At 37.6% G+C, this 27,419-nt stretch overlaps 3 protein-coding genes and 3 non-coding genes across 6 annotated transcripts; all 6 read right to left on the bottom strand.

The window, feature by feature from the left end:
* Window positions 1-1,164: 1,164 nt before the first annotated feature.
* On the bottom strand, window positions 1,165-1,236 carry Trnas-cga (transfer RNA serine (anticodon CGA)). The gene has a single exon. It is a non-coding gene; the product is annotated as a tRNA-Ser (tRNA).
* A 1,064-nt stretch (window positions 1,237-2,300) lies between these two features.
* Window positions 2,301-2,372, bottom strand: Trnap-cgg (transfer RNA proline (anticodon CGG)). The gene has a single exon. It is a non-coding gene; the product is annotated as a tRNA-Pro (tRNA).
* A 4,760-nt stretch (window positions 2,373-7,132) lies between these two features.
* On the bottom strand, window positions 7,133-7,204 carry Trnap-ugg (transfer RNA proline (anticodon UGG)). The gene has a single exon. It is a non-coding gene; the product is annotated as a tRNA-Pro (tRNA).
* A 4,609-nt stretch (window positions 7,205-11,813) lies between these two features.
* LOC136800679 (tropomyosin-1-like) lies at window positions 11,814-18,779 on the bottom strand. The gene is made up of 6 exons (XM_067057331.1): window positions 18,499-18,779; window positions 17,815-17,948; window positions 16,798-16,915; window positions 16,418-16,488; window positions 13,986-14,194; window positions 11,814-12,008 (listed from the first exon to the last, which is right to left on the bottom strand). The coding sequence occupies exons 1-6, from the start codon at window positions 18,610-18,612 to the stop codon at window positions 11,920-11,922; spliced, it is 735 nt and encodes a 244-aa protein (XP_066913432.1). The 5' UTR covers window positions 18,613-18,779; the 3' UTR covers window positions 11,814-11,919.
* Window positions 18,780-19,040: 261 nt separating this feature from the next.
* LOC136800678 (DNA repair protein complementing XP-A cells homolog) lies at window positions 19,041-26,466 on the bottom strand. Its single transcript, XM_067057330.1, has 6 exons — window positions 26,077-26,466; window positions 25,790-25,895; window positions 21,062-21,116; window positions 20,829-20,945; window positions 20,502-20,619; window positions 19,041-19,802 (listed from the first exon to the last, which is right to left on the bottom strand). Exons 1-6 carry the CDS (start codon window positions 26,339-26,341, stop codon window positions 19,645-19,647), a joined length of 819 nt encoding a protein of 272 aa, XP_066913431.1. The 5' UTR covers window positions 26,342-26,466; the 3' UTR covers window positions 19,041-19,644.
* LOC136800680 (rab-like protein 3) lies at window positions 26,440-27,280 on the bottom strand. Its single transcript, XM_067057332.1, has one exon. It carries the CDS (start codon window positions 27,278-27,280, stop codon window positions 26,555-26,557), a length of 726 nt encoding a protein of 241 aa, XP_066913433.1. The 3' UTR covers window positions 26,440-26,554.
* Window positions 27,281-27,419: the final 139 nt, after the last annotated feature.

Here is a 27,419-nt window from a genome sequence, read left to right as displayed (position 1 = left end):
TTTGCTAAAGCAGGGCTCAACTGGAATTGAACTCAGGACCTCTCGCACCCAAAGCGAGATCATACCCTATACATTGAGCCATAAAATTCTTAATATTTGCGTACGTAGATAAACATACTTTGCCGTGAGTTATTAAATTAGAACTGAAAAAATGCGTGATGTTTTCAATGCAGGGCTCAACTGAGAGTCGAACTCAGGACCTCTCGCACCCAAAGCAAGAATCATCCACTAGACATTGAGCCGTGACAAAACTGTCTGCACAGTCAAAGTAAAAGATTTTTTGACATTTACTGATAATATACCATNCCAAGGCATAATTTTGAGGCAATGCGGAGCATGTATACGGAAAACGTGCCGGTTTTAGCAATTTAAATGGCAATCTTATCCACCGTTTTGAGGGATCTGGATTCATTTGGAAATGAAATCTCATTGATTGACTTTGCTAAGCAGGGCTCAACTGAGAATTGAACTCAGGACCTCTCGCACCCAAAGCGAGAATCATACCACTAGACCACTGAGCCATAAAAGTCTTAATATTTGTGTACGTAGATAAACATACTTTGCCGTGAGTTATTAAATTAGAACTGAAAAAAATGCGTGATGTTTTCAATGCAGGCCTCAACTGAGAGTCGAATCAGGACTTCTGCACCCGAAGCAAGAATCACCTAACCTTGAGCCATACAACCTGTCTGCACAGTTAAAAGTAAAGATTTTTTGACCATTACTGATAATATACCATCTTCAATGAAGAAATCGCCCGACATGAGCTTGAACCCATGCCCTGAGATTAAGAGTCTCATGCTCTACCGACTGAGCTAGCCAGACTTGTACACGACGCCAATATACCAAGGCATAATTTTGAGGCGATGAGCTGAGCATGTATACGGAACAACGTGCCGGTTTTGAGCAATTCTAAATGAGCAATCTTATCCACCGTTTTGAGGGATCATGTTGAATTCATTTGGAAATGAAATCTCATTGATTGACTTTGCTAAGGCAGGGCTCAACTGAGAATTGAACTCAGGACCTCTCGCACCCAAAGCAAGAATCATACCACTAGACCACTGAGCCATAAAAGTCTAAATATTTGTGTACGTAGATAAACATACTTTGCCGTGAGTTATTAAATTAGAACTGAAAAAAATGCGTGATGTTTTCAATGCAGGGCTCAACTGAGAGTCGAACTCAGGACTTCTTGCACTCGAAGCAAGAATCATACCACTAAACCATTGAGCCGATGACAACACCTGTCTGCACAGTTAAAAGTAAAAGATTATTTGACCATTTACTGATAATATACCATCTTACAATCAAAGAAAATCGCCCGACATGAGGCTTGAACCCATGACCCTGAAATTAAGAGTCTCATGATCTACCAACTGAGCTAGCCAAACTTGTACACGACGCCAATATACCAAGGCATAATTTTGAGGCGAGGAGCGGAATATGTATACGGAACAAGGTGCCGGTTTTGAGCAATTCTAAATGAGCAATCTTATCCACCGTTTTGAGGGATCATGTTGAATTCATTTGGAAATGAAATCTCATTGATTGACTTTGCTAAAGCAGGGCTCAACTGAGAATTGAACTCAGGACCTCTGGCACCCAAAGCGAGAATCATACCACTAGACCATTGAGCCATAAAAGTCTTAATATTTGCGTACGTAGATAAACATACTTTGTCGTGAGTTATTATATTAGAACTGAAAAAATGCGTGATGTTTTCAATGCAGGGCTCAACTGAGAGTCGAACTCAGGACCTCTCGCAACCAAAACAAGAATCATACAACTAGACCAGTGAGCCGATGACAACACCTGTCTGCACAGTTAAAAATAAAACATTTTTTGACCATTTACTGATAATATACCATCTTACAATCAAAGAAAATCGCCCGACATGGGGCATGAACCCATGACCCTGAGATTAAGAGTCTCATGATCTACCAACTGAGCTAGCCAGGCTTGTACACGACGCCAATATACCAAGGCATAATTTTGAGGCGAGGAGCGGAATATGTATACGGAACAAGGTGCCGGTTTTGAGCAATTCTAAATGAGCAATCTTATCCACCGTTTTGAGGGATCATGTTGAATTCATTTGGAAATGAAATCTCATTGATTGACTTTGCTAAAGCAGGGCTAAACTGAGAATTGAACTCAGGACCTCTCGCACCCAAAGCGAGAATCATACCACTAGACCACTGAGCAATAAAAGTCTTAATATTTGTGTACGTAGATAAACATACTTTGCCGTGAGTTATTAAATTAGAACTGAAAAAATGCGTGATGTTTTCAATGCAGGGCTCAACTGAGAGTCGAACTCAGGACCTCTCGCACCCGAAGCAAGAATCATACCACTAGACCATTGAGCCAATGACAACACCTGTCTGCACAGTTAAAAGTAAAAGATTTTTTGACCATTTACTGATAATATACCATCTTACAATCAAAGAATCTTGCCCGACATGGGGCTTGAACCCATGACCCTGAGATTAAGAGTCTCATGCTCTACCTACTGAGCAAGCCAGGCTTGTACACGACGCCAATATGCAAAGGCATATTTTTGAGGCGAGGAGCGGATCGTGTATACGGAACAACGTGCCGGTTTTAAGCGATTCTAAATGAACAATCTTATCCACCGTTTTGAGGGATCATGTTGAATTCATTTGAAAATTAATTTTCATTGGTTGATTTTGCTAAAGCAGGGCTCAACTGAGAATTAACCTCGGGACCTCTCGCACGCAAAGCAAGAATCATACCACTAGACCATTGAGCCATAAAACTCTTCATATTTGTGTCCGTAGATAGACATACCTTGCCGTGAATTATTAAATTAGAACTGAAAAAAGCGTGATGTTTTCAATGCAAGTCTCAACTGAGAGTTGAACTCAGGACCTCTTGCCCCAAAAGCAAGAATCGTTCCTATAGACCATTGAACTGATGACAACGCCTGTCTGCACAGTTAAAAGTAAAAGATTTTTTGACCATTTACTGATAATATACCATCTTACAATCAAAGAAAATCGCCCGACATGGGGCTTGAACCCATGACCCTGAGATTAAGAGTCTCATGATCTACCAACTGAGCTAGCCAGGCTTGTACACGACGCCAATATACCAAGGCATAATTTTGAGGCGATGAGCGGAGCATGTATACGGAACAACGTGCCGGTTTTGAGCAATTCTAAATGAGCAATCTTATCCACCGTTTTGAGGGATCATGTTGAATTCATTTGGAAATGAAATCTCATTGATTGACTTTGCTAAAGCAGGGCTCAACTGAGAATTGAACTCAGGACCTCTCGCACCCAAAGCGAGAATCATACCACTAGACCACTGAGCCATAAAAGTCTTAATATTTGTGTACGTAGATAAACATACTTTGCCGTGAGTTATTAAATTAGAACTGAAAAAATGCGTGATGTTTTCAATGCAGGGCTCAACTGAGAGTCGAACTCAGGACCTCTTGCTCAAAAAGCAAGAATCGTTCCTATAGACCATTGAACTGATGACAACGCCTGTCTGCACAGTTAAAAGTAAAGGATTTTTTGACCATTTGGTGATAATATACCATCTTACAATCAAAGAATCTCGCCCGACATGGAGCTTGAACTCATGACCCTGAGAGTCTCATGCTCTACCAATTGAGCTAGCAAGGCTTGTACACGACGCCAATATGCCAAAGCATAATTTTGAGGCGAGAAGCAGAACGTGTACACGGAACAACGTGCCGGTTTTGAGCAATTCTAAATGAGCAATCTTATCCACCGTTTTGAAGGATCATGTTGAATGCATTTGGAAATGAATTCTCATTGATTGACTTTGCTAAAGCAGGGCTCAACTGAGAATTGAACTCAGGACCTCCTGCACCCAAAGCGAGAATCATACCACTAGACCATTGAGCCAGAAAAGTCTTAATGTTTGCGTCCGTAGATAAACATACTTTGCCGTGAATTATTAAATTAGAACTGAAAAAATGCATGATGTTTTCAATGCAGGGCTCAATTGAGAATCGAACTCAGGACCTCTCGCACCCAAAGCAAGAATCTCACCACTAGACCATTGAGCCGATGACTACACCTGTCTGCACAGTTAAAAATAAAATATTTTTTGACCATTTACTGATAATATACCATCTTACAATCAAAGAATCTCGCCCAACATGGGACCTGAACCCATGACCCTGAGATTAAGAGTCTCTTGCTCTACCGACTGAGCTACCCACGCTTTTACACATCGCCAACATGCCAAGGCATAATTTTGAGGCGAGGAGCGGATCGTGTCGGTTTTAAGCAATTTTAAATGAGCAATCTTATCCACCGTTTTGAGGGATCATGTTGAATTCATTTGGAAATGAATTCTCATTGATTGACTTTGCTAAAGCAGGGCTCAACTGAGAATTGAACTCAAGATCTCTCGCACCCAAAGCGAGAATCATACCACTAGACCATTGAGCAATAAAAGTCTTAATATTTGCGTCCGTAGATAAACATACTTTGCCGTGAATTATTAAATTAGAACTGAAAAAATACGTGATCTTTTCAATGCAGGGCTCAACTGAGTGTGGAACTCAGGACCTCTCGCACCCGAAGCAAGAATCTTAACACTAGACCATTGAGCCGATGACAGCACCTGTCTGCACAGTTAAAAGTAAAAGATTTTTTGACCATTTACTGATAATATACCATCTTACAATCAAAGAATCTTGCCAAACATGGGGCTAGAACCCATGACCCTGAGATTAAGAGTCTCATGCTCTACCGACTGAGCCAACCAGGCTTGTACACGATGCCAATATGCAAAGGTATAATTTTGAGGCGAGGAGCGTATCGTGTATACGGAACAGCGTGCCAGTTTTGACCAATTCTAAATGAGCAATCTTATCTACCGTTTTGAGGGACCATGTTGAATTCATTTGGAAATGAATTTTCATTGATTGACTTTGCTAAAGCAGGGCTCAAGTGAGAGTTGAACTCAGGACCTCTCGCACCCGAAACTAGAATCGTACCACTAGCCCATTGAGCCCATGACAACACCTGTCTGCACAGTTAAAAGTAAAAGGATTTTTGACCATTGGCTGATAATATACCATCTTACACAATCAAAGAATCTCCCTCGACAGGGGGCTAAAACCCATGACCCTAAGATTAAGAGTCCCATGCTCTATCGATTGTGCTAGCCAGGCTTGTACACGACGCCAATACGCCAAGGCATAATTATGAGGCGAGGAGCGGATCGTGTATACGGAACAACGTGCCAGTTTTTAGCAATTCTAAATGAGAAATCTTATCCACCGTTTTCAGGAATCATGTTGAATTTATTTGTAAATGAATTTTCATTGATTGACTTTGCTAAAGCAGGGCTCAACTGAGAATTGAACTCAGGACCTCTCGCACCCAAAGCGAGAATCATAGCACTAGACCATTGAGATATAAAACTCTTCATATTTGCGTCCGTAGATAAACATAACTTGCCGTGAATTATAAAATTAGAACTGAACAAACGCGTGATGTTTTCAATGCAGGGTTCAACTGAGAGTTGAACTCAGGACCTGTCACACCCGAAGAAAAAATCATACCACTAGACCATTAAGCCGATGACAACACCTGTCTGCACAATTAAAAGTAAAAGATTTTTTGACCATTTACTGATAATATACCATCTTACAATCAAAGAATCTATCCCGACATGGGGCTTGAACCAACGACCCCGAGATTAAGAGTCTCATGCTCTACTGACTGAGCTAGCCAGGCTTGTACACGACGCCAATATGCCAAGGCATAATTTTGAGGCGAGGAGCGGATCGTGTATACGGAACAACGTGCCAGTTTTGAGCAATTCTAAATGAGAAATCTTATCCACCGTTTTGAGGGATCATGTTGAATTCATTTGGAAATGAATTTTTATTGATTGACTTTGCTAAAGCAGGGCTCAACTGAGAATTGAACTCAGGACCTCTCGCACCCAAAGGGAGAATCGTATCACTAAACCATTGAGCCATGAAATTGTAATATTGGCATCAGTAGATACACGGATACCTTGCCAGGAATTATTGAATTAAAGTCAAAAAAATCGTGATGTTTTCAATACAGGGCTCAACTGAGAGTAGAACTCAGGACCTCTCGCACCCAAAACGAGAATCATACCACTAGACCATTGAGCTATAAAACTCTTCATATTTGCGACTGTAGATAAACATACCTTGCCGTGAATTATTAAATTAGAACTGAAAAAATGCGTGATGTTTTCAATGCAGGTCTCAACTAAGTGTCGAACTCAGGACCTCTTGCACCCGAAGTAAGAACTATACGACAAGACCATTGAAACGATGACAACACCTGTCTGCACAGTTAAAAGTAAAAGATTTTTTGACCATTTGCTGATAATATTAATATACCATCTTACAATCAAAGAATCTCGCCTGACATGGGGCTTGAACCCATGAACCTGAGAGTCTCATGCTCTACCGATTGAGCTAGCAAGGCTTGAACACGAAAGCAATATGTCAAGGCATAATTTTGAGTCGAGGAGTGGATCGCGTATACGGAACAAAGTGCCGGTTTTGAGCAATTCTAAATGAGCAATCTTATCCACCATTTTGAGGGATCATGTTGAATTCATTTGAAAATGAATTTTCATTGATTGACTTTGCTAAAGCAGGGCTCAACTAAAAATTGAACTCAGGACCACAGATATGTAAAGCCGGAAGGGCTAGATTTGCGGCTTTTATCGAAAAGTGAAGCCTAGGTTTGAAAGGATTTTCTACCAAAGTCACGTGACTAAAATATGCAATTTTACCGGTTTGAGAGATGTGAAATAGCGTTTGCCGCCTACTTTTTTTTTATCTCCTCGCTCCGAAAACAATTAAAATGCTAGATCCTATCCATCGGCACGAAATTTAAAAAGTCAAATTTTTGTTTCACTTTTTTTTACTGGAGAAAGCTTAAACTTGCCTATCTACCCCTTCGGGCTTTACAGATATCTGTGCTCAGGACTTCTTGCACCAAAAGTGAGAATCATACCACTAGACCATTGAGCCATGAAATCGTAATATTGGCGTCATTAGATACACGGATACCTTGCCAGGAATTATTGAATTAGAAGTCAAAGAATGTATGATTTCTTTAAAGCTGGGCTCAACTGAGAATTGAACTCAGGACCTCTCGCACCCAAAGCGAGAATCATACCACTAGACCATTGAGCCATAAAATTCTTAATATTTGCGTACGTAGATAAACATACTTTGCTGTGAATTATTAAATTAGAACTGAAAAAATGCGTGATGTTTTCAATGCAGGGCTCAACTGAGAGTCGAACTCAGGACCTCTCGCACCCGAAGCAAGAATCATATCACTAGACCATTGAGCCAATGACAACACATGTCTGCACAGTTAAAAGTAAAAGATTTTTTGACCATTTGCTGATAATGTACCATCTTACAATCAAAGAATCTCGCCCGACATGGGGCTTGAACCCGTGACCCTGAGATTAAGAGTCTCAAATAAAAATAGCGTGTTATCTCGCCCTCGCTTTTCCCTATGCTCTGGTTCGCTATATTGATTCCTGAACCCAAAATCGGGGTTACTTTACTCAAACCGAACTCAAGTAAACAGGGTTTTAAAGAGGTCAAGAGAATTCTTCTTGGTGACTTTTTATCCTTGAAAATGAATTATTTGTTCTAAACATTCATTTTCAAACAAAATATTCTGAACATTATTGCCACCGCAACAAACGCAGCGAGTGAGGAGGCAGTTATAGTTTCAGGCGTAAGGAATATTGGACTGGAATCTCGAATTTTTGCGGGTTTTTTTTTTTTTTTTTTTTTTTTGTCGCGCAAGCCTAAAAAAACGCGGGTGACGTCTAGTATAGGCTAGCCTACCCGTAGTTAGTCCCTTCCGTAAATGTTCGGTTTTCTTTCCGGGACGGCAGTTGCTATAGCCTAAAAACTTTTTCTTTATAATAGCTTTAGTTTTTCTTTTAGTGTTATTATTAGACGATGATTATGACTTTTCTCTTCTTTGTGTACAATGTTATTTCTATGTTGTTTTTGCTTCTTAGATCAGTTTAAAGAAGGAAAAATACTTATTTGAGTATTTCTACATGCCCTCCTTGTGAAAAGAATGATAATATTTTGCACGATTTCTTCTCCAAAAAGTTTTGTCTTTGAATTTACTTCGTGAAACCTTTTGAAGTTTTTTCTGACCCAAATTCTGTCGGCCATGACACCTTCCCTGTCCAAATTGCACTCGGGCCCATTTTTAAAAAAATTACGCGGTCAGGCGTATTCTACATCAAAATTCCGTACTGTATTTCTTCCAGATGTTGAAAATTTTCCCGACCTTCAGAGCTTTAGCGTGTCGGAAGAAAATTTCTACATCGGGTGCCAGATAATTGGTCAACATGCAGGAAATGGAATGGAGAATTTTCTGGAAGTTTTTTTTAATTCAAGCTCTCTCTTCGCAGTCCTGCAGTCAAAATACTTATACGCATTCACTTTTGACTTTCGGATTAAACAAGATATATACATATACCAATCAGTGAATTTGCTAACAGTCAAATTACAATCTGTCTCCTGTCTTAGACATTCAGGAGATTGATTCATTTTTCGACCCAAACAGTTTGTCCCCAATAATGAACAATGATTAAAATGATAATAGTAGAACAATGATTGAATATGGACAAAAGTGATTATTGTTGGTGGTTGAATTGGCAACGAAATTCCATTGTAACTAAATTTATTCGACAATCGTCATTCAACTCCCAACAAGAATGCTTAAAGATCCTGTGTAATGGTACTTCGACAGTAAGTACAAATATTTTTTTCTTTGTGTACTTTTATAAGACTTGGTTTTATTAATCTTTTATGTTTAACCTGTGTTCTTGTTCATACTTACCAGGCACTATTTGGGAAATTATTATCAAAGATTGAAAGAAACTTTAGTGAACTATTTTTGAGGAAATTTCAGTATACTCACCATATAAGTGGTCATCGAAAAATTATTCTATTCGCGTCACCCGCCCGGCGCATCAAATTTTCCGCTGATTTTCCGGTGTGGAGATGCGGAAAAAAATCTGGGAGACGCAATTTGTTCTTTTAAAGTATAGCTTTTTTCTCAATTGCTCTGACGACCATCAAAAAATAGTTTTGCTTGCGTTACCACCCACCCCTGATTTACTGGCATGATTAAAAAAAAAAGTGGGAATGTTTTTGACCACCCGTCCACCGGCATGTATTTTAAGCACCCGTTGCGACGCGAAGAGAGCATTTTTTCGATGACCGCCATATCATTTAATTTCATGTTTCTTATTTTCCCTTTAAGCTTTTTATGAATGAGGATTCGTTTACCTTGACAACGCAATATTACCTCGTTACTGCTACTATTACCATGTTACGTCATGATTTTCCATCCTTCTACACGATATTACTGTTACAAAACTGCAAGATAACTCGCATATCTTTTTAATGTAAACAATTTTGTCCATGAGATCCCTTATCATGCCGTTGGACAAAGTCCTGAATGTACGATATTTCCTGTTAATACATGCTTCCTGCTCATCAATATTGCCTCGTTACTGATACTATTACCACGTTACGTCCTATCATCTTCCATCCTTTACACAACGCTGCTACAGCTTCTAGATTACTGGTAAATCCATTTAATGTAAACAATTTTAGATCACGATATCCTTCGTTAAATCGTTGGAAAAACCCCTAAGTACCGTAATGTGTAATATCGACATCTCTCGTCTAATTCCGACACCCTTCTTTAGAGAAATGAATAATATGAAAGCTTCAATCACTGATTGAAAAAGGTTTATTCCTCTCTGACCACTAAGCAAAGAAAAACAATTTCAACCTTCTTATAAATTTCAGCTGATAAACAGGGTGTCGGAATTAGAGGAGGGATGTCGACATTAGACCAAGTTACGGTACGTTGTTACCTGTCAATTTTTGGTTCCTGCTTGTTATGTTTCTGGCTCGTAGCATTTCTTAAGCTGCTTGGTTCTACTATGTTTCATTTATATTTCAAATTAGTTGAAATAAATACAGTTGCATGTCTTTTGACTGGTTTAGTATCGGTAACTGTCTGTGATTGATTCTACCTGGACACTTTTCCTAATAAATGTTTTAAGATTCGTATTTTATTCTTTGTAAAAAGTAATTCACATTTTTAGAAAAAAAATATGTTTCATTTATGTTAGCTTATTCATTGATATCTCAAATAAAATGCTGAAAAGAATCATTCTAACTATTCCAAATCATTTCCAAACTTTTGTTATAAAGCATTAAAAACCCTTAATTAGCATTAATTAGTTTTTACAAGCATTTGTACAAGCGAGTGGCAGTTAGTGAAAGCTATGGCTAGTTATAGAATTTAGGAAATTAAGATGCGGGTCCTACTCCCAGATATCTGTAAAGCCCGAAGGGCTAGATAGGCAACTTTAAGCTTTCTCCAGCAAAAAAAAGTGAAGCCAAAATTTGACTTTTTAAATTTCGTGCCGATGGATAGGATCTAGCATTTTAATTGTTTTCGGAGCGCGAGATAAAAAAAAGTAGGCGGTAAACGCTATTTCACATCTCTCAAACCGGTGAAATTGCATATTTTAGTCACGTGACTTTGGTAGGAAATCCTTCCAAACCTAGGCTTCACTTTTCGATAAAAGCCGCAAATCTAGCCCATCGGGCTTTACAGATCTGTGGTCCTACTAACCTTAGACAGGAGACCCGCCGTATGTTTTTTTAATCTACTGTACATACGACGCGTGACTCACATTTTTACAGTTGAAAAAGCACAGGGCTCACTCACTAAAGAATAATAAATAAACAATAAAAAATCGCGCTTTTTTCCGAGTCAGTTTGAACAGAGAAACCAAAACAAAATTTGAAGAGTGAGATTCAAATCATCAACAGGTCAAACCTTGCTATTCATTTCGCCATCAGTATATCAAGAAGAAATCATAGCATGGATTCCCAGGCTATACTAACCTGGGATCTTGATTCACTCAAAGAGAGTTTAAAAACAAGAAAAGCGGTGTCTTTGATTTACCAGATGATTCACTTGGGATCTGTAACCAGATCTGTAACCTGGACCCTTAACCTGTAACCTGAACCTACATACGTAATAGTCGTTTTGGATAAACATCAAGATAGGGCCAGTATTCTAAACGTATTCTTATTTTTCCCACTGTATATAATTATAAGGTTGAGGCCCCTAAACCACACATTTTCTTTTATTAGCAACTCCATTTTTCAGGTCAGGCCTGGAGTTACTAAGAATTTTTCAAAATTCAGACCCAAAGTCGCTTGTAAGGTTGCTTAAAAAATTTCAAGCTTAAAATGGTTGAGAATCACATTTTTGCATTTTTCAACAATTTTTCAATTTTAAATGGACAGTAGAGGCATTTTTCGAAGATTTGCAAGGCTTTCTTTTAAGGTTGTGTCAAAGTTATTTTTTATTGCTGAAGAAAAAAGTTTCTAATTTTGGGTTTCAAAGCTTTTGCCCCAAAGGCCCAAATTTGGGCCAAAACCCCCCTTTTGAGGGGTTTTCAGGGCTTTTGAAGAATTTTAAGTTAGATTTTCGTATTCTACATGAAAAATTGAATAAAAATGGTGAGTTTCAATAAAATTGGAGAAAATTGATTTTTGGGTCATTTTTTGCCCCAAAGGCCCTAAATTTGGCCCGAAATCCCCTTTTTTTACATTTGTCCGTGGGTCGAGCTTCAAAAATGATATATCCTCCACCCCCCATGTACGAACTTTTTCTGGAAGAGCCCAATAGAGAAAAAAAATACAGATAAGATAGAGAAAAAAATCCATCAATGTCAAGGTGACATTCATCTTTCATAATCAAGATTTCTTTATTTACAATAAATTATTTGGATTATTTTTAACCATATTTCCGGGTGCAATTGAGACATTTATACGCTCATTTCTTGGATTTCTGCCAAAGTCGATTCGTATTCGCGTTTCACTTTATTATAATTATCCTTCTCATTGCTCAGTGAATCTGAAATAAAAAAGTAACTTATAATGCGCAATTCGCTCATACCTATTTTCCGGAATCTAGCAATGCTATAATACTAGACAATTCTCTCGGGTACCTAAATATGCCACCCTCCCGCCGCTAATTAATTTTTCGAAAATTTTCCAACCAGGACATTTTTATTCCAACCAACCAAATTTTTTGAGAAAATTTTTTTTTGCAAGTTCCATCCTTTGCTCTGCTGTATTAGGCTCCTTTTCAAAAACTTTCCACCCAGGACTTTTTTTCCCACCAATCCCGCTTATTCCAAACTCCGCGTTTATTAGGTACCAGAGAGTAGTCGAAATCAGACCCTGAGATCATTGCCATTATTAAGGTTATATGATCTAACTAACATCATGCATGATAGGCCTTTGATATTTAACTTTTTTCTAAATTGCAATGTTGACAACAAGTTGCCTAACTTTTATTTAGCTTCAAAATAAATTAATTTTTGACACCTAAAAATCTTCACACCTTCAGCATCATGATATCCCTTATTAAATCCCTGAGATTAAGGTGCCATAAAAATGAATAATTTTCAAAACAAATAAGTAATTTCCTGAGAATGCTTTCCACATGATAAGCAAAGCAGAGTGCACAAGTAAAGCGAATAGAAGCATAAAATGACCTTTTTATTCTAAACTTCGGAAACCTTTTTCTAAATCCTGGGTTAGTTTACAATACACGCTTTTTTATAAGAATAGTGTACTTTGGATGAGGGTCAAGTATTCTTAAGAAAGTGCCAAAATTGCAGGTAAAATATTCATAACGTAAGTATTCTTACATTTTTAGACTTTGGGAGTTTTGGACTTTTGAGTTTAACATTTGGGTTAAAAGTTAATTTCTTCCTCAAAGCTTCAACTTATCTCTTATTTATTTCTGTTATCCAAATACAAAGTGACTGTATTCTTATCAAATTCTGTGAGATTCACCCTAGCAGTGGCGTTGTGGGAAAATTTTTCTGGAGGGGCCAAAGTCAATTTTTTTTAAATGGCGCCCCCAATTTTCCAAAGTGGCGCCCATACCACTAGTTTCTAAACTTTTACTAATTCATTTCCCTAGGCATAATGAGGAAGGGAATGTTTTAGTGGATAAGAGTAGATATATCTTTGATGAATGGAAAAGGGATAAACAGGCGCCACCATGGTTGGGGCCGACTAGAAAATTTTTGAAAATCGACTGCCAAGTTACTCCAAATCACTAAATAAAAATAGAAAAATTTGACACTTGCTAAAGTGAAAAGAAACTTAAAAAAAAACAATGTGTAATGCGAGCGAAGCGAGCGAAAAAAATTATGTTTTATAATTTCAATATTGTTGTCAGCAATTTGGTCTTTGGGTGCAGTTAGATTTTCATTTAATAGTGCTATATTGTACGCAAAAAACTTGTAAGTTAGCTAGATTGGAAAGAAGTTACCAATCAACTTTATTGCGAGCGAAGCGAGCGAAAAAATTGCAAGCATTTTAAAATTATCTCAGTAAAATTGGTCCTGGGGCGCAGTTAAAGGTGCAGTATGATTTTTAAGATTGAGGCGTTTAAAAAAATCTCTTTTGGCGCCCCTTGCTGTTCGGCGCCCCTTCAAAAAAGCTCCGTTGGGGGGCCATGGCCCCCCCTGCCACAACGCCACTGCCCTAGAGGGTATTCTTAGGGTGTTCTTATGATTTGGCCAATTTTCACCCTGATATTCTTATAGAAGATATTCTTATAAAAAAAGCGTGTAGCTTTTTGGAAAAACAAGTGTTCATTTTAATTATGATGAGGGACGTTGTTAAATGTTACATTACATGACAAGGATCTCGTGTGCCAATTAGATAAAAAGGTGAGGAAAAGGAAAAGGACAGGAAAGGCCACCCAAGCCTGAAGCCTATTATGAATATGGTTAAAGAATCTTCGCTTGATACGAAAGAGTTTTCAATCTGTTTTGTTCCACAACAAGGCGAGAAAACTTTTCCCTCTCACCTTCCAATTCATCCTGTTGCCGATCAAGTTCAGCAGCCTGTGTTTCGTATTTCTCTGCTTTTGCAGTGGCTTCTTCCAACTGGGAAGTTGTTTCAGCAATCTTGGTGGTGACCGCATCCTCCCGTTGGTTAGCTTTGTCCTCACTGATCTCCATTGTTCGCAATAAATTACCAACTTGCAAGACCTCCGTTTCCAATTCTTTGACACGCCTTTTAACAGAACAAAAATATCAATATTATGGCTTTAATAAACTTCTATCCTTTAACACCAATACGCAAAGTTTTTGTAGACGAAAGACGAAAACGAGTAAATTCCATTTTCTCCGGATAAGTACGTTTAAAGGTAGAAAATGGGGAATAAGGGGGGGGGGTGTAGGGGTTCGTAATTAGCCTCCGTCTCAGAACGCGGTCAGAAAATTTTGCGGATAATTTCACAGCGAAAATGCATCCAGTGAAATGTAAGTAATGTATCATGATTCAAGTCGACTGACATAATTATACACATAATACATGTTACAAGTTCTGCCTACGGATTCTCAAGCTCAGCTATTATAAAACTATTACATGTTAGTAGCCGACCCGACTGACCAATGTTATGTAGCAGGCTGAAACATGAGTTTCTACTGGAAAGATGCAGTTTGTTTTCAAGTTAAATCTTCAAAATAAAGCAAACTGTGTGGGTTTCTTTACTTCCAAACAACCTACCAATAGTTTTGGAACACTCCATAATAAAGGAAGATGGCTCTTCTTGTGGATTGGCTTTCTGATACCCCATATAAACACGATGTGACATGAAAGTGAAGAGACATGATTTGTTGGTTTTTGTTTGATTTGTTGACTCATATATCTCATGGCAAATGGGATAGCAAATGACTTTTCATGTATTGCTTGGCTGTACATATGATAGCTCTATCTTTGAACACCTCCAGAATGTTGAAAAAAGCATTTTACGAGATAAGTTTCAATTATAATTTTCATGGAAATTTTTAATCGCCAGATTTGGCTTGGCGTCAGTTTTGTTTGGTTGATGTTTGGTATTGTGATCATTAAAAGCAATGAAATGCCACACAGTCACTCTACACATGATGCCTCCAGCCATGATTGGTATCAGAATGTTGGAAAAAAACATTTTACGAGAAATTGTTGATAGAAATTATATTGACTTATTTTTACAATTTTGGCGGTATGGGTTTAGTTGGTTGATAATGTTTACGCTGTGGGATGGTTTTCAAAAAACTGTTATATTGATTGTTGTTTGTTGGAATTGATTACCAAAAAAAAAGAGAACCTTTTTTGATAAATACTTTATTTTTTTCATGAATCGAAAAAACCGTGTGGATAGTATGTCTTGTAGTAACACCAATGCAGTGTCTGTTTTCAAATTTTGAAAGCTTTATACCTACTGAATCTGTGAATTGAAGCTCTGACTAGCTCTAAGTTTAAAACTTTGAGCCATGTTTTTTTCTTTGTTGCTATTAAAGATAGATTTTTAAATTGTCGTAATGTAAATTTATGGTAAAGTTTTAGTTTTTGAGTTTAGTTCATCAGTAGTACATACAGTAGTATTTTTTCAGTAATCCTTTCTTGTAAATATAGTAACATTTAACCAGACTCATTGCCCTCATTATATTCAAATTTGTATTTTTTTAGGACTGATAAGTACATATTTTTAAACACCAAAACAAAGCAAACAACATAACAGTTCTTTCTGGACAAATATATATGTATACTTTATTGTGTGCTTTGAGTTCTATTTTAATCAACCCTCTCAACTGCTGACCTTTCAACTATGATTTAGGATTATAGAATGGGCTTCCATAGTACCATTTTCTCTAAGTATTTTGTGCAAATTTTCTGTCCTTGTCCCTTATGTTAAAGTTGTTCTGATGGAGGACATTGCTATTTTTGGTAGCCTTCACATATCAATAAGGAGCTTTGGTGTAAATGTTTTTTCTGATGAAATCATACTAATCTGAAACTATTAGGCCTTTATGAACTTTCTAGAACAATAATCTTGCTCTAATCTTGAGAAACACTGGAAAAATAGGTTAGCATTCCCTGCCATAATTTCACAGATTTCCTCTGCTTTCTGCTTGAAAACGCTGTCGCATAGCCGAAAACGAAAGTGAAACTGTGAAAACGTCCGCAAATTCGGGCCCAGTCCTCTTCCGAGACGGAGGCTAATACCGTTTTCCCGTCAAAATTTTTGCTGAATCCCAGAATCCCGAAAATTGGAAAAATAATAACACCGTCACACCGGCTTGTACAGGGCAAAAATGTACCTAAATACCGTCACCGTCTGATTTTAAAATACCGTTTTCCAGTCTCTTTTTTCGTCAAATCCCGTAATCACCGTACTAAAAAAGGGCCAATCCCGTCACACCGTAAAAGTACAAACCCCCCCCCCCCAAAGAAGGATGACGTCATTCTTACGCATCAGCATTTGCAGCTCTTTCTTCCTCTTCGTCCAGAGTATTTTCCAAATCGTCACTCTCCTTTGTGATCTGCAAATCAATAAAACATTCCATGATTAATACAAAACAGTGACACGAGATTTTTAACCATTTGGGACTTATCCATTCGCTCTTACATACTGGATCTATCTATCGAAATATCTGGGTTAGGCAATGACTAATTCAGCCTTCCCATCGCAAAACATGTTTTGAAAGTTGTGAAAATTTCGAACTTTTTTTCTTCTGAAATCCAAAACTTCAAATTGGCATGAAAGCTTGTAACTTGAGAAAGAGACAAAGGTTTTGGTACCATTGGAAAGGTAGTTCCAGACTCTATCTAAAAGCATAGAAACAACAAACCGCGTCCAGCTTTTCAACCAACTCAGCATTTTTGCTGTTTAATTCGTCAAGGTCACTTTGAAGTTTATCTGCTTTTTGGCTTTCCTGACTATTTCGGTTCTCTAACATATTCTTTGACCTGAAAGCAAGCATAAAATCATTTCAAAAGTATTGATTACTAAAGAGTTGGGTTGTCTTGCTTGCTTGACAGTTACTTTAGGCGTACAAACTTTCGCGAGCAGAAACTTTCGCGAGGACGAAAAATCGCGAAATTCACGACATTTACTTTCGCGAATTTAACGGAAAAATATATTTCGCGAGCATAAACTTTCGCGAATCAAGACGTAGAATTGAGAATTTTCACATGAAAAAATGGCTTAGAGGGACAAATACTTCTTGGATTGGCTTGAAACATTTGTCCTTTGACTTATTAGTCTTATAGCAGGCTAAAAAGTGCCATAAAAGTTACATTTTATTCAAAGTTTGAAGATTTACAAATTATCTATTTTTTCAAGAATTTTTTGCGAGCATAAACTTTCGCGAATGGCCCTTCCTAGAATTTTTAAATACATTTACTTTCGCGAAAAGGGCCAAAATTCGCGAAAATCGCGAAAGTTTCTGCTCGCGAAAGTTTGTACGCCTAAAGTATTATTATGAATCAAAAGTCTTTCGAGATTGCATTGACGCATACGTGAAAGAAAATTATGTTATTTAGCTTAAATACGACATTAATCAAGAATTCTTTGCAACGGAAAGCTTAGTACTTTTCAAACGATAACATTTTACTATTTTGACGGGAAAACAAGCAGTATGAAAGATATTGTGTGATGAAAATCGTTGGATTGTCTTCTTTTCCCCACTTCTAACGTTATGCCGTGATGAGAATATAAAGCATTAATCGCTACCAGTTACCGTGAAACTCGTCAGAACTTGAGAACCTGATATTTTTGGCTAGTATAAATACACAATACGCGTATACATATTAATCAGTATAATTCGAATAACATGGACATTATTAGTATCCAATTAAAAAACAACCTTTCTACTTCGTCCTGTTTCTTTTCTGTTTCGTTCAACGATTTTTCGGTGCTAGACATTTTGGATTCTGTTTCATCTAATTTATCTTCTATTAAGCCAAGCTCTTCTAGAACCTTCGACACTTGCTCGTCAACCTGTCCATAATAGAAAAAAGGCAATCATTTTTTATTGCAGAGAATGTGTAATTTAGCAAGTTTTGAAGTAATTTACCTCAGAATTAAAGTTCTCTCTTTCGAAAGTCGTGTACAAAGAACGGGGCCGTCCACATAGTACGTACGCACGAAAATGTCGGAAATCGAGTACCCCCTCTCCCCTGCAAATATTTATACACCCAGTAAGTACGTACTTTTTCATTCACCCCCCCCCCCCTCCTTCGGATGAAGAAAAGTTCGAATTCAAATCGTTTGGTTCGGACCTTTATTTCATATATGAAACTTAATGCTTATTAAGAAACTTTGCTTTTCCTTGATGCGTACAAAAAGCGTAAAAGTCGACAGAAAAAAAAAGCAAAAAAGGGCTATGAAAAAATGTTCTCTGCGTACGTACATTTTCTTGTGACTATCTTATCTTTTAAATTTCTTCGAAAAGAAAGCTCATTTAACCAGATGTGAGAAGATTTGGTTCGATGGACGAGTTTTCAGAGTAAAGGTATAAAAGAAAATGAAAAAAATCCGGGGAACTCACCGCATCAGCTTTCGCATTAGTCTCAGCAAGTTCGTCTTCGGCAGCTTTGGCTTCAGCCAACGCCTTTTCTAATTGCTTTTTCATACCACCAAGCTTCTTGCGGATAGTCTCCATGCTTCACTCGCTCTTTTTGTCGCGCAAGAAATCAAAATGGTAACAAGAAACACTTTAATTTCTAAAAACTAAAATGCTAATTAAATTACTGTATATCTTCAAAATGGTTCAACTGGAAACTTGAATCAGCGGAGACAACCAAAAGTGCAACAGATGTTAAACTTTACGTGATATTTAATTTCTCAAAGCGGTTTAAGAGGACGTCAATAGGCTGTTTTGAAATACATCTAAGCATGACACATAAGCCATTCTCCACAATAAAATGTAAAGAAATAAGTCAGGTCTTATCTTAGGTACAAAAGATCTTCTTAAGGTGTTATCACCCTTCATGTTAATGAAAGATTAAAGCGCTTTTATCTTTGCTTTGAAACAAATGATATACAGTTTGCACCGGCTTAAACGAGAAAAAGCAGTTTTGTTTATGATGAGAAGTTATACAAAGTCTGACATCTTCATATTTTATTTGGGATGTGTCCAAGAAGCTTTTGTCAAACAAAGCAAATTATTTTTGTTTGATGATATTATTTACAATGTCAATTTTTTCATGATTTTTAGAATCAATAAATCAGTAGAATGAAATACCTACAACGTCCTGTAAATCCATTTACTTCAAGGGTTATCCAATAAGCCCACGAAGCCTTTAGGTCCATAAAATATGACGTTCGATGATTTCAAACACTTGATGTTTTTTACCAGTTGGTTGGAAATTAATGGAGCAATAGCGAGTGAGTCCAATCATTTTAGTGGAATAACCACCCATCAAATGTACCTTTACCTTTGCACGACGAATATGTCCATTCTTTACGAACAAAGAAAGTCAGCGTTTCCCCAGTAATTCTGAGAATATTATTTGGACTATAACATGACGACACAGCTTAGGAAAGAGTTCACTCGATATCAATCTCCTGTAGAGGGTACCAATTTCCTAATAAAAATATACTCTCGGGAATACTTTTGTCCCGGAAAGCAAGTACAGGGGTGTACCTGTTTGCGAGGATTACTTTTTTCTTTTGACAATGGGATATTTCTTTCTCACATCTTCTCGTAAGTAATTTGATGATCACATGTTTTACACTTCTTTGTATAGACGTCCTCTTCTTCATCGTAAACCTCGTTCGCAGAATCATAGTCGTGCACGTGCTTCGACAAGTCCTTCTGCCAAGTGCTTGTACGTACTGCTTTTCGAAGTTCTACATCCGATAGAGAATAATATGGTAAACAATAATTCTATCAGAAGACTTGGTAGTCTAGGCTAAATGGGTGGTTCCAGTTATAGTCCGTTACCCCCCTGTGGAAAAAATGGATTTTCCGTAACAACTAAATTATGAAAAACTTTATGATTTCCGTAACATTCAAGATCTTTTTGATGCGGATGACCAAATAATTAGGAAAATCCTGCATCTTCCGGAACCTTTTCAAAATTTCCCCAGTCGTCCACAGAAGTAATGGTGTTTTCTTGAAACTGCCCAATTTACGAAAAAGTAGAGAACGGTAGGGCAAACTGTTGAAGAACGTCAAGTACAGTTTAATGTATCCAATACTTCCCCGTCACATTAATCATCATGTCATTTAACCCCTAACATATTCGTAAAGCATGAAAAAGACTCCAGTAGGAGTTGACAAGTTGAAAACGAGTTGACGGCTCAATCAATGAAAGCCACCAAATGAGGTTACCAAAAGCACAAGTTTTGTATAAGCATACAAAAATTCAAAAACTGGCTGGGAGATGCTTAGATCAAGAGATTGACAAGGCTGAAAATTGCTCGAACTAAGCAAAATTTAAGGTAAATTCCAGCCGGATAATATAGGCTCAGATAATGCTTAGGATATGCTTAAAATTTTTATGCAACAATGCTTCTAAAAAAACATGTATAACCTCTGTCACAAACCTTTGATTCGTTTTTCATATTTTTTCCTTTTAGCTTTTTCTTTATTATCAGTTCTCTTTTCTTTTTGCTCCTCCAGTGTCTCTTCGTCACCCCAGACCTCCATGGCGCGTTTGTGAACCTGATACAAAATGAGAAAGTTAGAATGAATAACAAAATAGAATTCCAAATTATCGGTGTAATTGATTAATTTTCACTAGTTTCTGTTTGTGTATCTCTTTTATTAATTTTTTACGGCATTATACGGTGCAAAATATGCAAGTTTTATTGTCGCTTTCTAGTTCTTTCTGTTTGGAATTTTATTGGAGTTTACGCAAAGAAAGGTTTCACCTGCAGTTCCAGGTACAACTTCATGTCACCCCAGCGATCATTATGAGGATTTTTGCGAACGATGAACTTCAATGGAGGCTCTCGAATGTCGAAATCGCAATCTTTCAGACAAAATTTCTAAAATTGAGACGGAATATTGGTTAATAGGTTTCAAATTAATATACTGCAAAAAGCTGATAACCTCGAGAGAGGGCAACGAAAAGCAAAAAAAGACACATGAAAATTGTAAATACCTGTCTTGCATCAGTCTTTGTAATCATTTTGTACGCTTCGTCTTTCTGCAAACTTCTAAAATGAAAGCAAAGGTTGCGTCTCGATTGGTTAACTTTTGGTAGAATTCAGATAAAATGTATGTAAAGTCCGTTAGTGTAGTCCAGGCGTAATCTATCGAACAAAATCGAATTCGATTTTAAATCGAATTTATCGAAACTATCGAGCCGTAATCGAATTAATCGAATTTTCCAAGGTTTTTCTCAATTAGTTCGATTACCATTCGATTACTTCGATTAGCTATCGATAAGCTTCGATTAATGTTCGATAGCTTCGATTAATATCGATATATTCGATTATGTTCGATAACTTCGATTAACTTTCGATAGGTTTCGATTAAGATTCGATAATCTTCGATAAGCTTCGATAAGTGTTCGATAGCTTTGATTAATGTTTGATCTTTATCATATTTTCTCTTTTTTTAGACTTCAATCGAAGAGAACAAAACATCGAAGACGCAATGGAAAATAATATATAACATTCGGAACATTCACCGCGCTTCTCTTCGTTCTGATTAGGTTTGGCTTGTTTTTCTGCAGGCGTTTCAGCAGGCGGCAAATCACTCATTTTTAAAAGGGCGCTTGACAAGTGAACAGACGAACCGTCGTAAGCCGATCGTGAAAAAATGTGATGAATGTGTGAACCACAGAACTTTCCACGATTTGGTTCCTCGGTGATTTTAAATTGGGATAAAAACCTATCGTCAACTCAGGGATGACTGGGGCCTGAAGCTCGATTTGTTAGAGGAAATTTCCAAATCACGTACAGTAATCATACTCATGTGTGGTGATAGTCAAGCACGCTATATTGTGACATCTTTCTCTATTTCTTTCTAGTCTACGATTCGCATTGGAAAGGAGTGCCGTGGCAATTTAAGGCAATGCAGAAATCAGAAGATTTATGCTAAGTACGACCGTTGAAGCAATACTCAACAGCTTTTACTTGATAGCAATGACTTTTCGATTAAAATTCGACCGTAATATTAAGGCCAATACGTGCAATAAATAGGAGATTTTGGAATACCTTAAGGGAAGAAATTTTTGGCGGGAAGAAATTTTAGCAGAATTTAATTTCGCTGTTTTTTGGCAAATCCGGGAAACACAAATATTTTTATGATTGAAAGAAATTACCCGAAAATTGGTATTTTTAGGGCAAAATAAGCCATATTTTGAACAGAAAATTCTCTCAACCGTGAAATTAAATTTCTTCCCTCAAGGTATTATCGGGTCAAATTTGGTTAAAATCTGATAGCCGTGAAAGATCTTTTTACCTTCCGAGCCTGGTGATGAACATTTTGGTGTTTGTTATCGGTCCCTCGTCGTCGTTCTATGGTTTTGTGTGGTGCTTAAAAATCTTTACATTCTATGGCAGAATAATTTGTGTTTGCCTATTCGAGGGAAGAAATCACCCAGCCACCCCAGAAAATTGAAGCTGAATAATCTCAACCCGGGTGAGAAATTGAAATAAAAGATGTATACCCCGGTTTTACAGAACTTGGCCTACTCTAGTCAAAAAGCACACTTGCAAGAAACATGCCAAAAGACTGTGCTGATATATATTAACTATAAGGAATCCCGAAAAACTTTACAGTGTCCCAAAAATTCATACACGTTTTTTTATATAAGAACAAACTATCTTCAAACTATTCAATCAATATTGTTACTAGTAATGGGTTTCATAACATGTGATGAAAGTTTTTTCGAGCTGGGTTGCATTTCTTCCAGCAGGGTTAGGAAAGCGAGGAAAGTCCATTATTTTTTATCGTATTTCAGTAGTTTGCTTGACTGTATTTCCATTTCTTTTGTTTGTTTTTTTACCACTGGGTCGAGAGGTAACATTCAACTTTCAATGCTGTGTTGTTTCATTTCTAGAACGGATATACCTCTTGAAGCACCAACTGCTTAGCGAATGATTCCAATTTAACTATGAAAGATCTCCTGGACCAAGGATCAAATGCCAACACAAGAAAATCAACAAATCGAACAAACCGCTCAAACCCAATGTATGTAGAATACGAGGGTACAGTCTATCATATTGCTCGATTTCTGTCTCTGACTGACGGCAAAATTTATTGCCCAGCTGCGAGCAGAATGGAAAGATGGAAATCAAGTAACCAAACCTCGTTTTTTGAGCAGCTCAATAACAACACCTCAACGCTCGAAACCAACATCAAAATCAACGATGAATGCTGTTTCTTAGACACAAAATCGCGTCAATTTACATATGGTAAAGTTGTTCGAATTATTCGTCGGTACGGTACAAAAACAGCTCATTCAGCTGTCGAGGCTGAAATTAGCAATTTGAAAAATATCAGTTTTTTTGTTCGGTGTCTTTCTCTGTCATCAAATGCTCCTTCACCAACACTAGAACCAACGAAATCAATCACATATTAAATGTTCAAAGGGGTTGAGTTGGTGCAAAGGTTCGACGGACATCTAGGACAAACGGACTTGGATGCTCTAGAAAAAAAGAAAAATGACATGTTAGCATCAAAAGCTACAGCCGCTGTCCCCCCAAAAAATACAGACAACGAGCAAATGGATGTTCAGCTCATGAAACTCAAACTGATCTCTATGAACATTAAGTTTCGCAAAAACGCATCAAAGAAAAGTTTGATTGCTTTACTACGGGAGGCAGAATCGCGTAAATAGACATTTTTTTTATTTTTTTAAGCATATAACCTTGGGCACTTCAATCTTTTTCAAGTCAAATCAACCTGAATCAACCAACATTTTTATTTTTTATTTATGAAGGTTGCCAACTTCGGCTTTTATTTTACAGTTACAAGTTATATAAATTTAAAAGTCTTACACATTATGTTTTTATCAACTTGCTGTATTTTAATTTAGTTTGTCCATTTTTACACCGTGTAAGTATGATGCAAAGTACCAAAATGATAAATTTCTTTATTTTCTATCTTCAAAGTTTTTCCCGCGTCTGACGCCTGCAGAATATTCGTGTTCTGTTATGAGATTACCGCAATGGATATGACGCTGAGTCCAGTGAAGTAGACTAGGAGCATTTGACGAGGTCGCCATTTTTTAAGAAAAACACTAAAAATCCAATTCACAAAAAAACTACTTGGAGCACTTGGAGTTTAAAAATGAGAAGCATCTATATCATCAATATCAATACCAGCAGCAGATTTGCAATACCGTATTGCAAATAAAAACATTGCTTTATCCTGTTCTTACCTTCCAAAAACAACTAAAATCTACAGGACTGTTTTACAGTCCACCTAAGCAAGTCTATAAAAAAGCTTTAAGTGGACCCCGCGGGCTAGCGGCCGCACGCTCCGGCGGCCAGGTGCTTGGTTCGATGGCCGGAGGTTCAGTTCGACGGCCGGATGCTCGGTACGGCGGCCTGATGCTCGGTTCGACGGCCGGCTGCTCGTTTCGGTTAAACGGCCGAATGGTTCGTGTGACGGCCGGACGGTCATCCAGGATGCCTTATCGTTTCACCGATTTTGAGCCCGACCCCCTCCCCCCTGATAGGTAAAGCTCTAAAGGAGCGGACCCACAGATTTCTGTAAAGCCCGAAGGGCTAAATCTCGTGCTTCAAGCTCTTCCAAGCAAGAAATTACCTGCTCCAGATGTGAATTTCGCTATCGACACGCTTTGCTCTAAAGGTACGATGCGAAATATACATCTGTGGACATTGGCCATACCGCTTTGAAAGTTTTACAACAAGGTGCTCGTTGTAAAAACGGGTCCCCATTTGAGCCATTTCTCACCCGCCAAATCTATCAAAAATAATCTACCCATAATCCTTTGCAGCAAAATCAAAACAAATTTTGAAGCGGTGTCGCTAGTTTCCAGGATGTTTTGAACGCGGTCTCGCATGAATCCGTCCAACAAAGTCGTCAGATTGTTTGTTTTCGCCCATCCCTTTAGAGCTTCAGCGTGGTGGGCAGAAAACAATTACAATCTGTTCTCAGGTTAAGCAAGAAAAAAAGTGAGTACATATTGGAAAAAGTATTTCTGCTATTGTTTCCGAAAATTGGCTAAGCTTCTGATTGGTCAAGCGCTGAAATTCTATTATAATGTCACGTGACTTAGTTAGGATTTCCTATCTAACTTCGACACAATTTTCAGCAAAAGCTAGAGATCTAGCCCTTCGGGCTTTACACATCGTTGAGCGGACCATCCATTGAACATGAATGGGACATGAATCCAAAAAAGAAGATTGGGGAATAGAACTTATCGAAGCTTATCGAAGGATAATCGAAACTAATTCAAGGATAATCGAAACTAATCGAAGGATAATCGAAACTAATCGAGTGATAATCGAAGCTAATCGAAGCCCAATCAAATTTATCGAATTAATCGAATTTTCCAAGGTTTTTTTTATCTCAATTAGTTCGATTAGGCTTCGATTATTTCGACTAATCGAAATATAATGGCTTCGATTAGCTTCGATTAGTTTCGATTAATTCGATAATCGAAAAATTCGATAGATTACGCATGGATTTTTACAACTCTAGTCAAAAAAATCCCTCGCAGATCAGAAATTACTGTTTTATAAATCATAAAGAGAAAAGGAATTTACTTCTCTTAGAGACGTTTCTTTTTTCATTTACTAGAACAAATTGGTAATCAACCCGTGCCCACGTGCTTTGGACTTAACTCTAAGATATTATTAAGATAAATTTTGGAATCTAGAATCAAGTAAAGATAACAAAGCAAACTAACCTACACGCATCACAAACTTGAACATCAAAATGTTTCAACAAATAGGAGTCGGAAAATTTCTTGTGACAATCTTCACACAGATCTTCACTACCATCTATGATAGGACCTAAAATATAAAGATGAATAATGTATAATCGCAGTTTCTCTTAAAAAAGCAGGTCAAATTAAAAAATAAGACAACGGCTAAATTGTATAATTTCAAGCATAGTATTTATATTTCTGACACCTGTGTGTTATTGTGTCTGGTTGTGATGCGAAAGGGAGAGTTAACCAGTGAGAAAACTTACCAGGTTGTTTGGGCAAGTCAGCCGCGTTGACCATTTCTTCTTCTTCATTTTCATCTTCATCGATGAAGAAACCTCCACCACTATCCACGACACTTGACCCTCCTACGTGCACTGTCTTCGCCTCCTCACTGGCATATGGGTGACTTGTTAACCTTGAAGAACGGAGCAACAAGGCACGCTGGCGGTTGCGCTCCATACGGACCTTCTGTGCAACTGACAGTTCTTTGGTTTTCTCATCTTCAGGTTTATCCTCCAGCGTGCTCATTATTTTGTATTACTATTTTTCTCACCTAAACAAGAAATACGATTTGAGTTTCAATCTGTAGAGCTTCAAGGGTCAGAAAAATCGAAACAAATTAATGGTGAATTATAACAAGGCATTTATATCATTTAAATAATTCTGTTGAAATCTAAAAAGTATAATAAATTATTATCAAGTAATAAGTCTGAATCTTCTCAAATCGCTCTTTGAAGCAAATCAGTAAATCTTCTTTCGGCCTCTAAACTCGGAATTACTTTCGAGGTTCGTATTTCGACGTGTTGCACCATTCAACCGAACATCAATTACTTTATGAAAGAAGGCATGCAAAGACTGCCATTTATTACTGTTCTTTTGGAGTTGCCCCTCTTGTAGACAGTTCATGGAACAGAAGATGACGTCACTATCATTAGACAATCCAATATGGTGCGCATTTCGTTTCTGCTCTCCTGCATTGTTGCATTGGTCTTCCTTTGTGCCCAACACTAACACTGGGATATTGGTAGTTGACTTTCTACCACCTCCATGGGAAATTGCATCACACTCGTCATCATTATATTGTGAACCATCGCTCCCTGAAACCGTGATGCCCGTGAATTCCTGACGGTTTGAGTTGAATGTTTCCCCAACCCATTTTTGTAAATTTAAAAAGGATTTTCTGTTTGATAAATCATGCACAACAATCAAACCATCGATGTTATTATAAAAGATGCTACGACTGTTACGATGACCAGATGATCCGCCAACATCCCAAAACTCCAAAAATACATCCCGTTGTCGTCCATTGTCATCGTAACTGTAAGGTAACACTTCTACGTTGCATCCAATGGTAGAAGGGGCGTTTTGCAAGGGTGTTTGATGAACCACGCCACAAACAAAAGAAGATTTGCCCACACCGCAATCACCGACCACCAACAACTTGAATCGCTCCATGTGTGCCGCCATCTCTTATTCGATTATACCGTAACTTTTCTTTTTTGTCCCTTTACTTTTTTACACTAAAAGAAAAAAACCGCTAAATTATTAGTATGAAGGTGGTTAACTAGAAAGGTTTTAACATTTCAATGCAACACATAGATCAGCA

The sequence above is a fragment of the Clytia hemisphaerica genome, unplaced genomic scaffold (assembly GCF_902728285.1).
Source record: "Clytia hemisphaerica strain Z4C2 unplaced genomic scaffold, Clytia hemisphaerica genome assembly, whole genome shotgun sequence".
Lineage (NCBI taxonomy): Eukaryota > Metazoa > Cnidaria > Hydrozoa > Leptothecata > Clytiidae > Clytia > Clytia hemisphaerica.
The sequence above is the reverse complement of the archived record's forward strand: the minus strand, read 5'-3'. Positions and strand labels throughout refer to the sequence as shown.

What these genes read in the sequence shown, in the direction of transcription:
- LOC136800679 (XM_067057331.1), bottom strand. Translation starts at nt 18,612, where the DNA reads ATGGAGACTATCCGCAAGAAGCTTGGTGGTATGAAAAAGCAATTAGAA. An exon ending in AAACAGGACGAAGTAGAAAG is followed by an intron (nt 16,916 to 17,814) that starts GTTGTTTTTTAA and finishes GCTTGCTTTCAG; the next exon opens with GTCAAAGAATATGTTAGAGA. An exon ending in TGGTTGAAAAGCTGGACGCG is followed by an intron (nt 16,489 to 16,797) that starts GTTTGTTGTTTC and finishes ATTGATTTGCAG; the next exon opens with ATCACAAAGGAGAGTGACGA.
- LOC136800678 (XM_067057330.1), bottom strand. Translation starts at nt 26,341, where the DNA reads ATGAGCACGCTGGAGGATAAACCTGAAGATGAGAAAACCAAAGAACTG. An exon ending in CAAAGACTGATGCAAGACAG is followed by an intron (nt 20,946 to 21,061) that starts GTATTTACAATT and finishes TCTCAATTTTAG; the next exon opens with AAATTTTGTCTGAAAGATTG. An exon ending in ATATGAAAAACGAATCAAAG is followed by an intron (nt 19,803 to 20,501) that starts GTTTGTGACAGA and finishes TATCGGATGTAG; the next exon opens with AACTTCGAAAAGCAGTACGT.
- LOC136800680 (XM_067057332.1), bottom strand. Translation starts at nt 27,280, where the DNA reads ATGGCGGCACACATGGAGCGATTCAAGTTGTTGGTGGTCGGTGATTGC.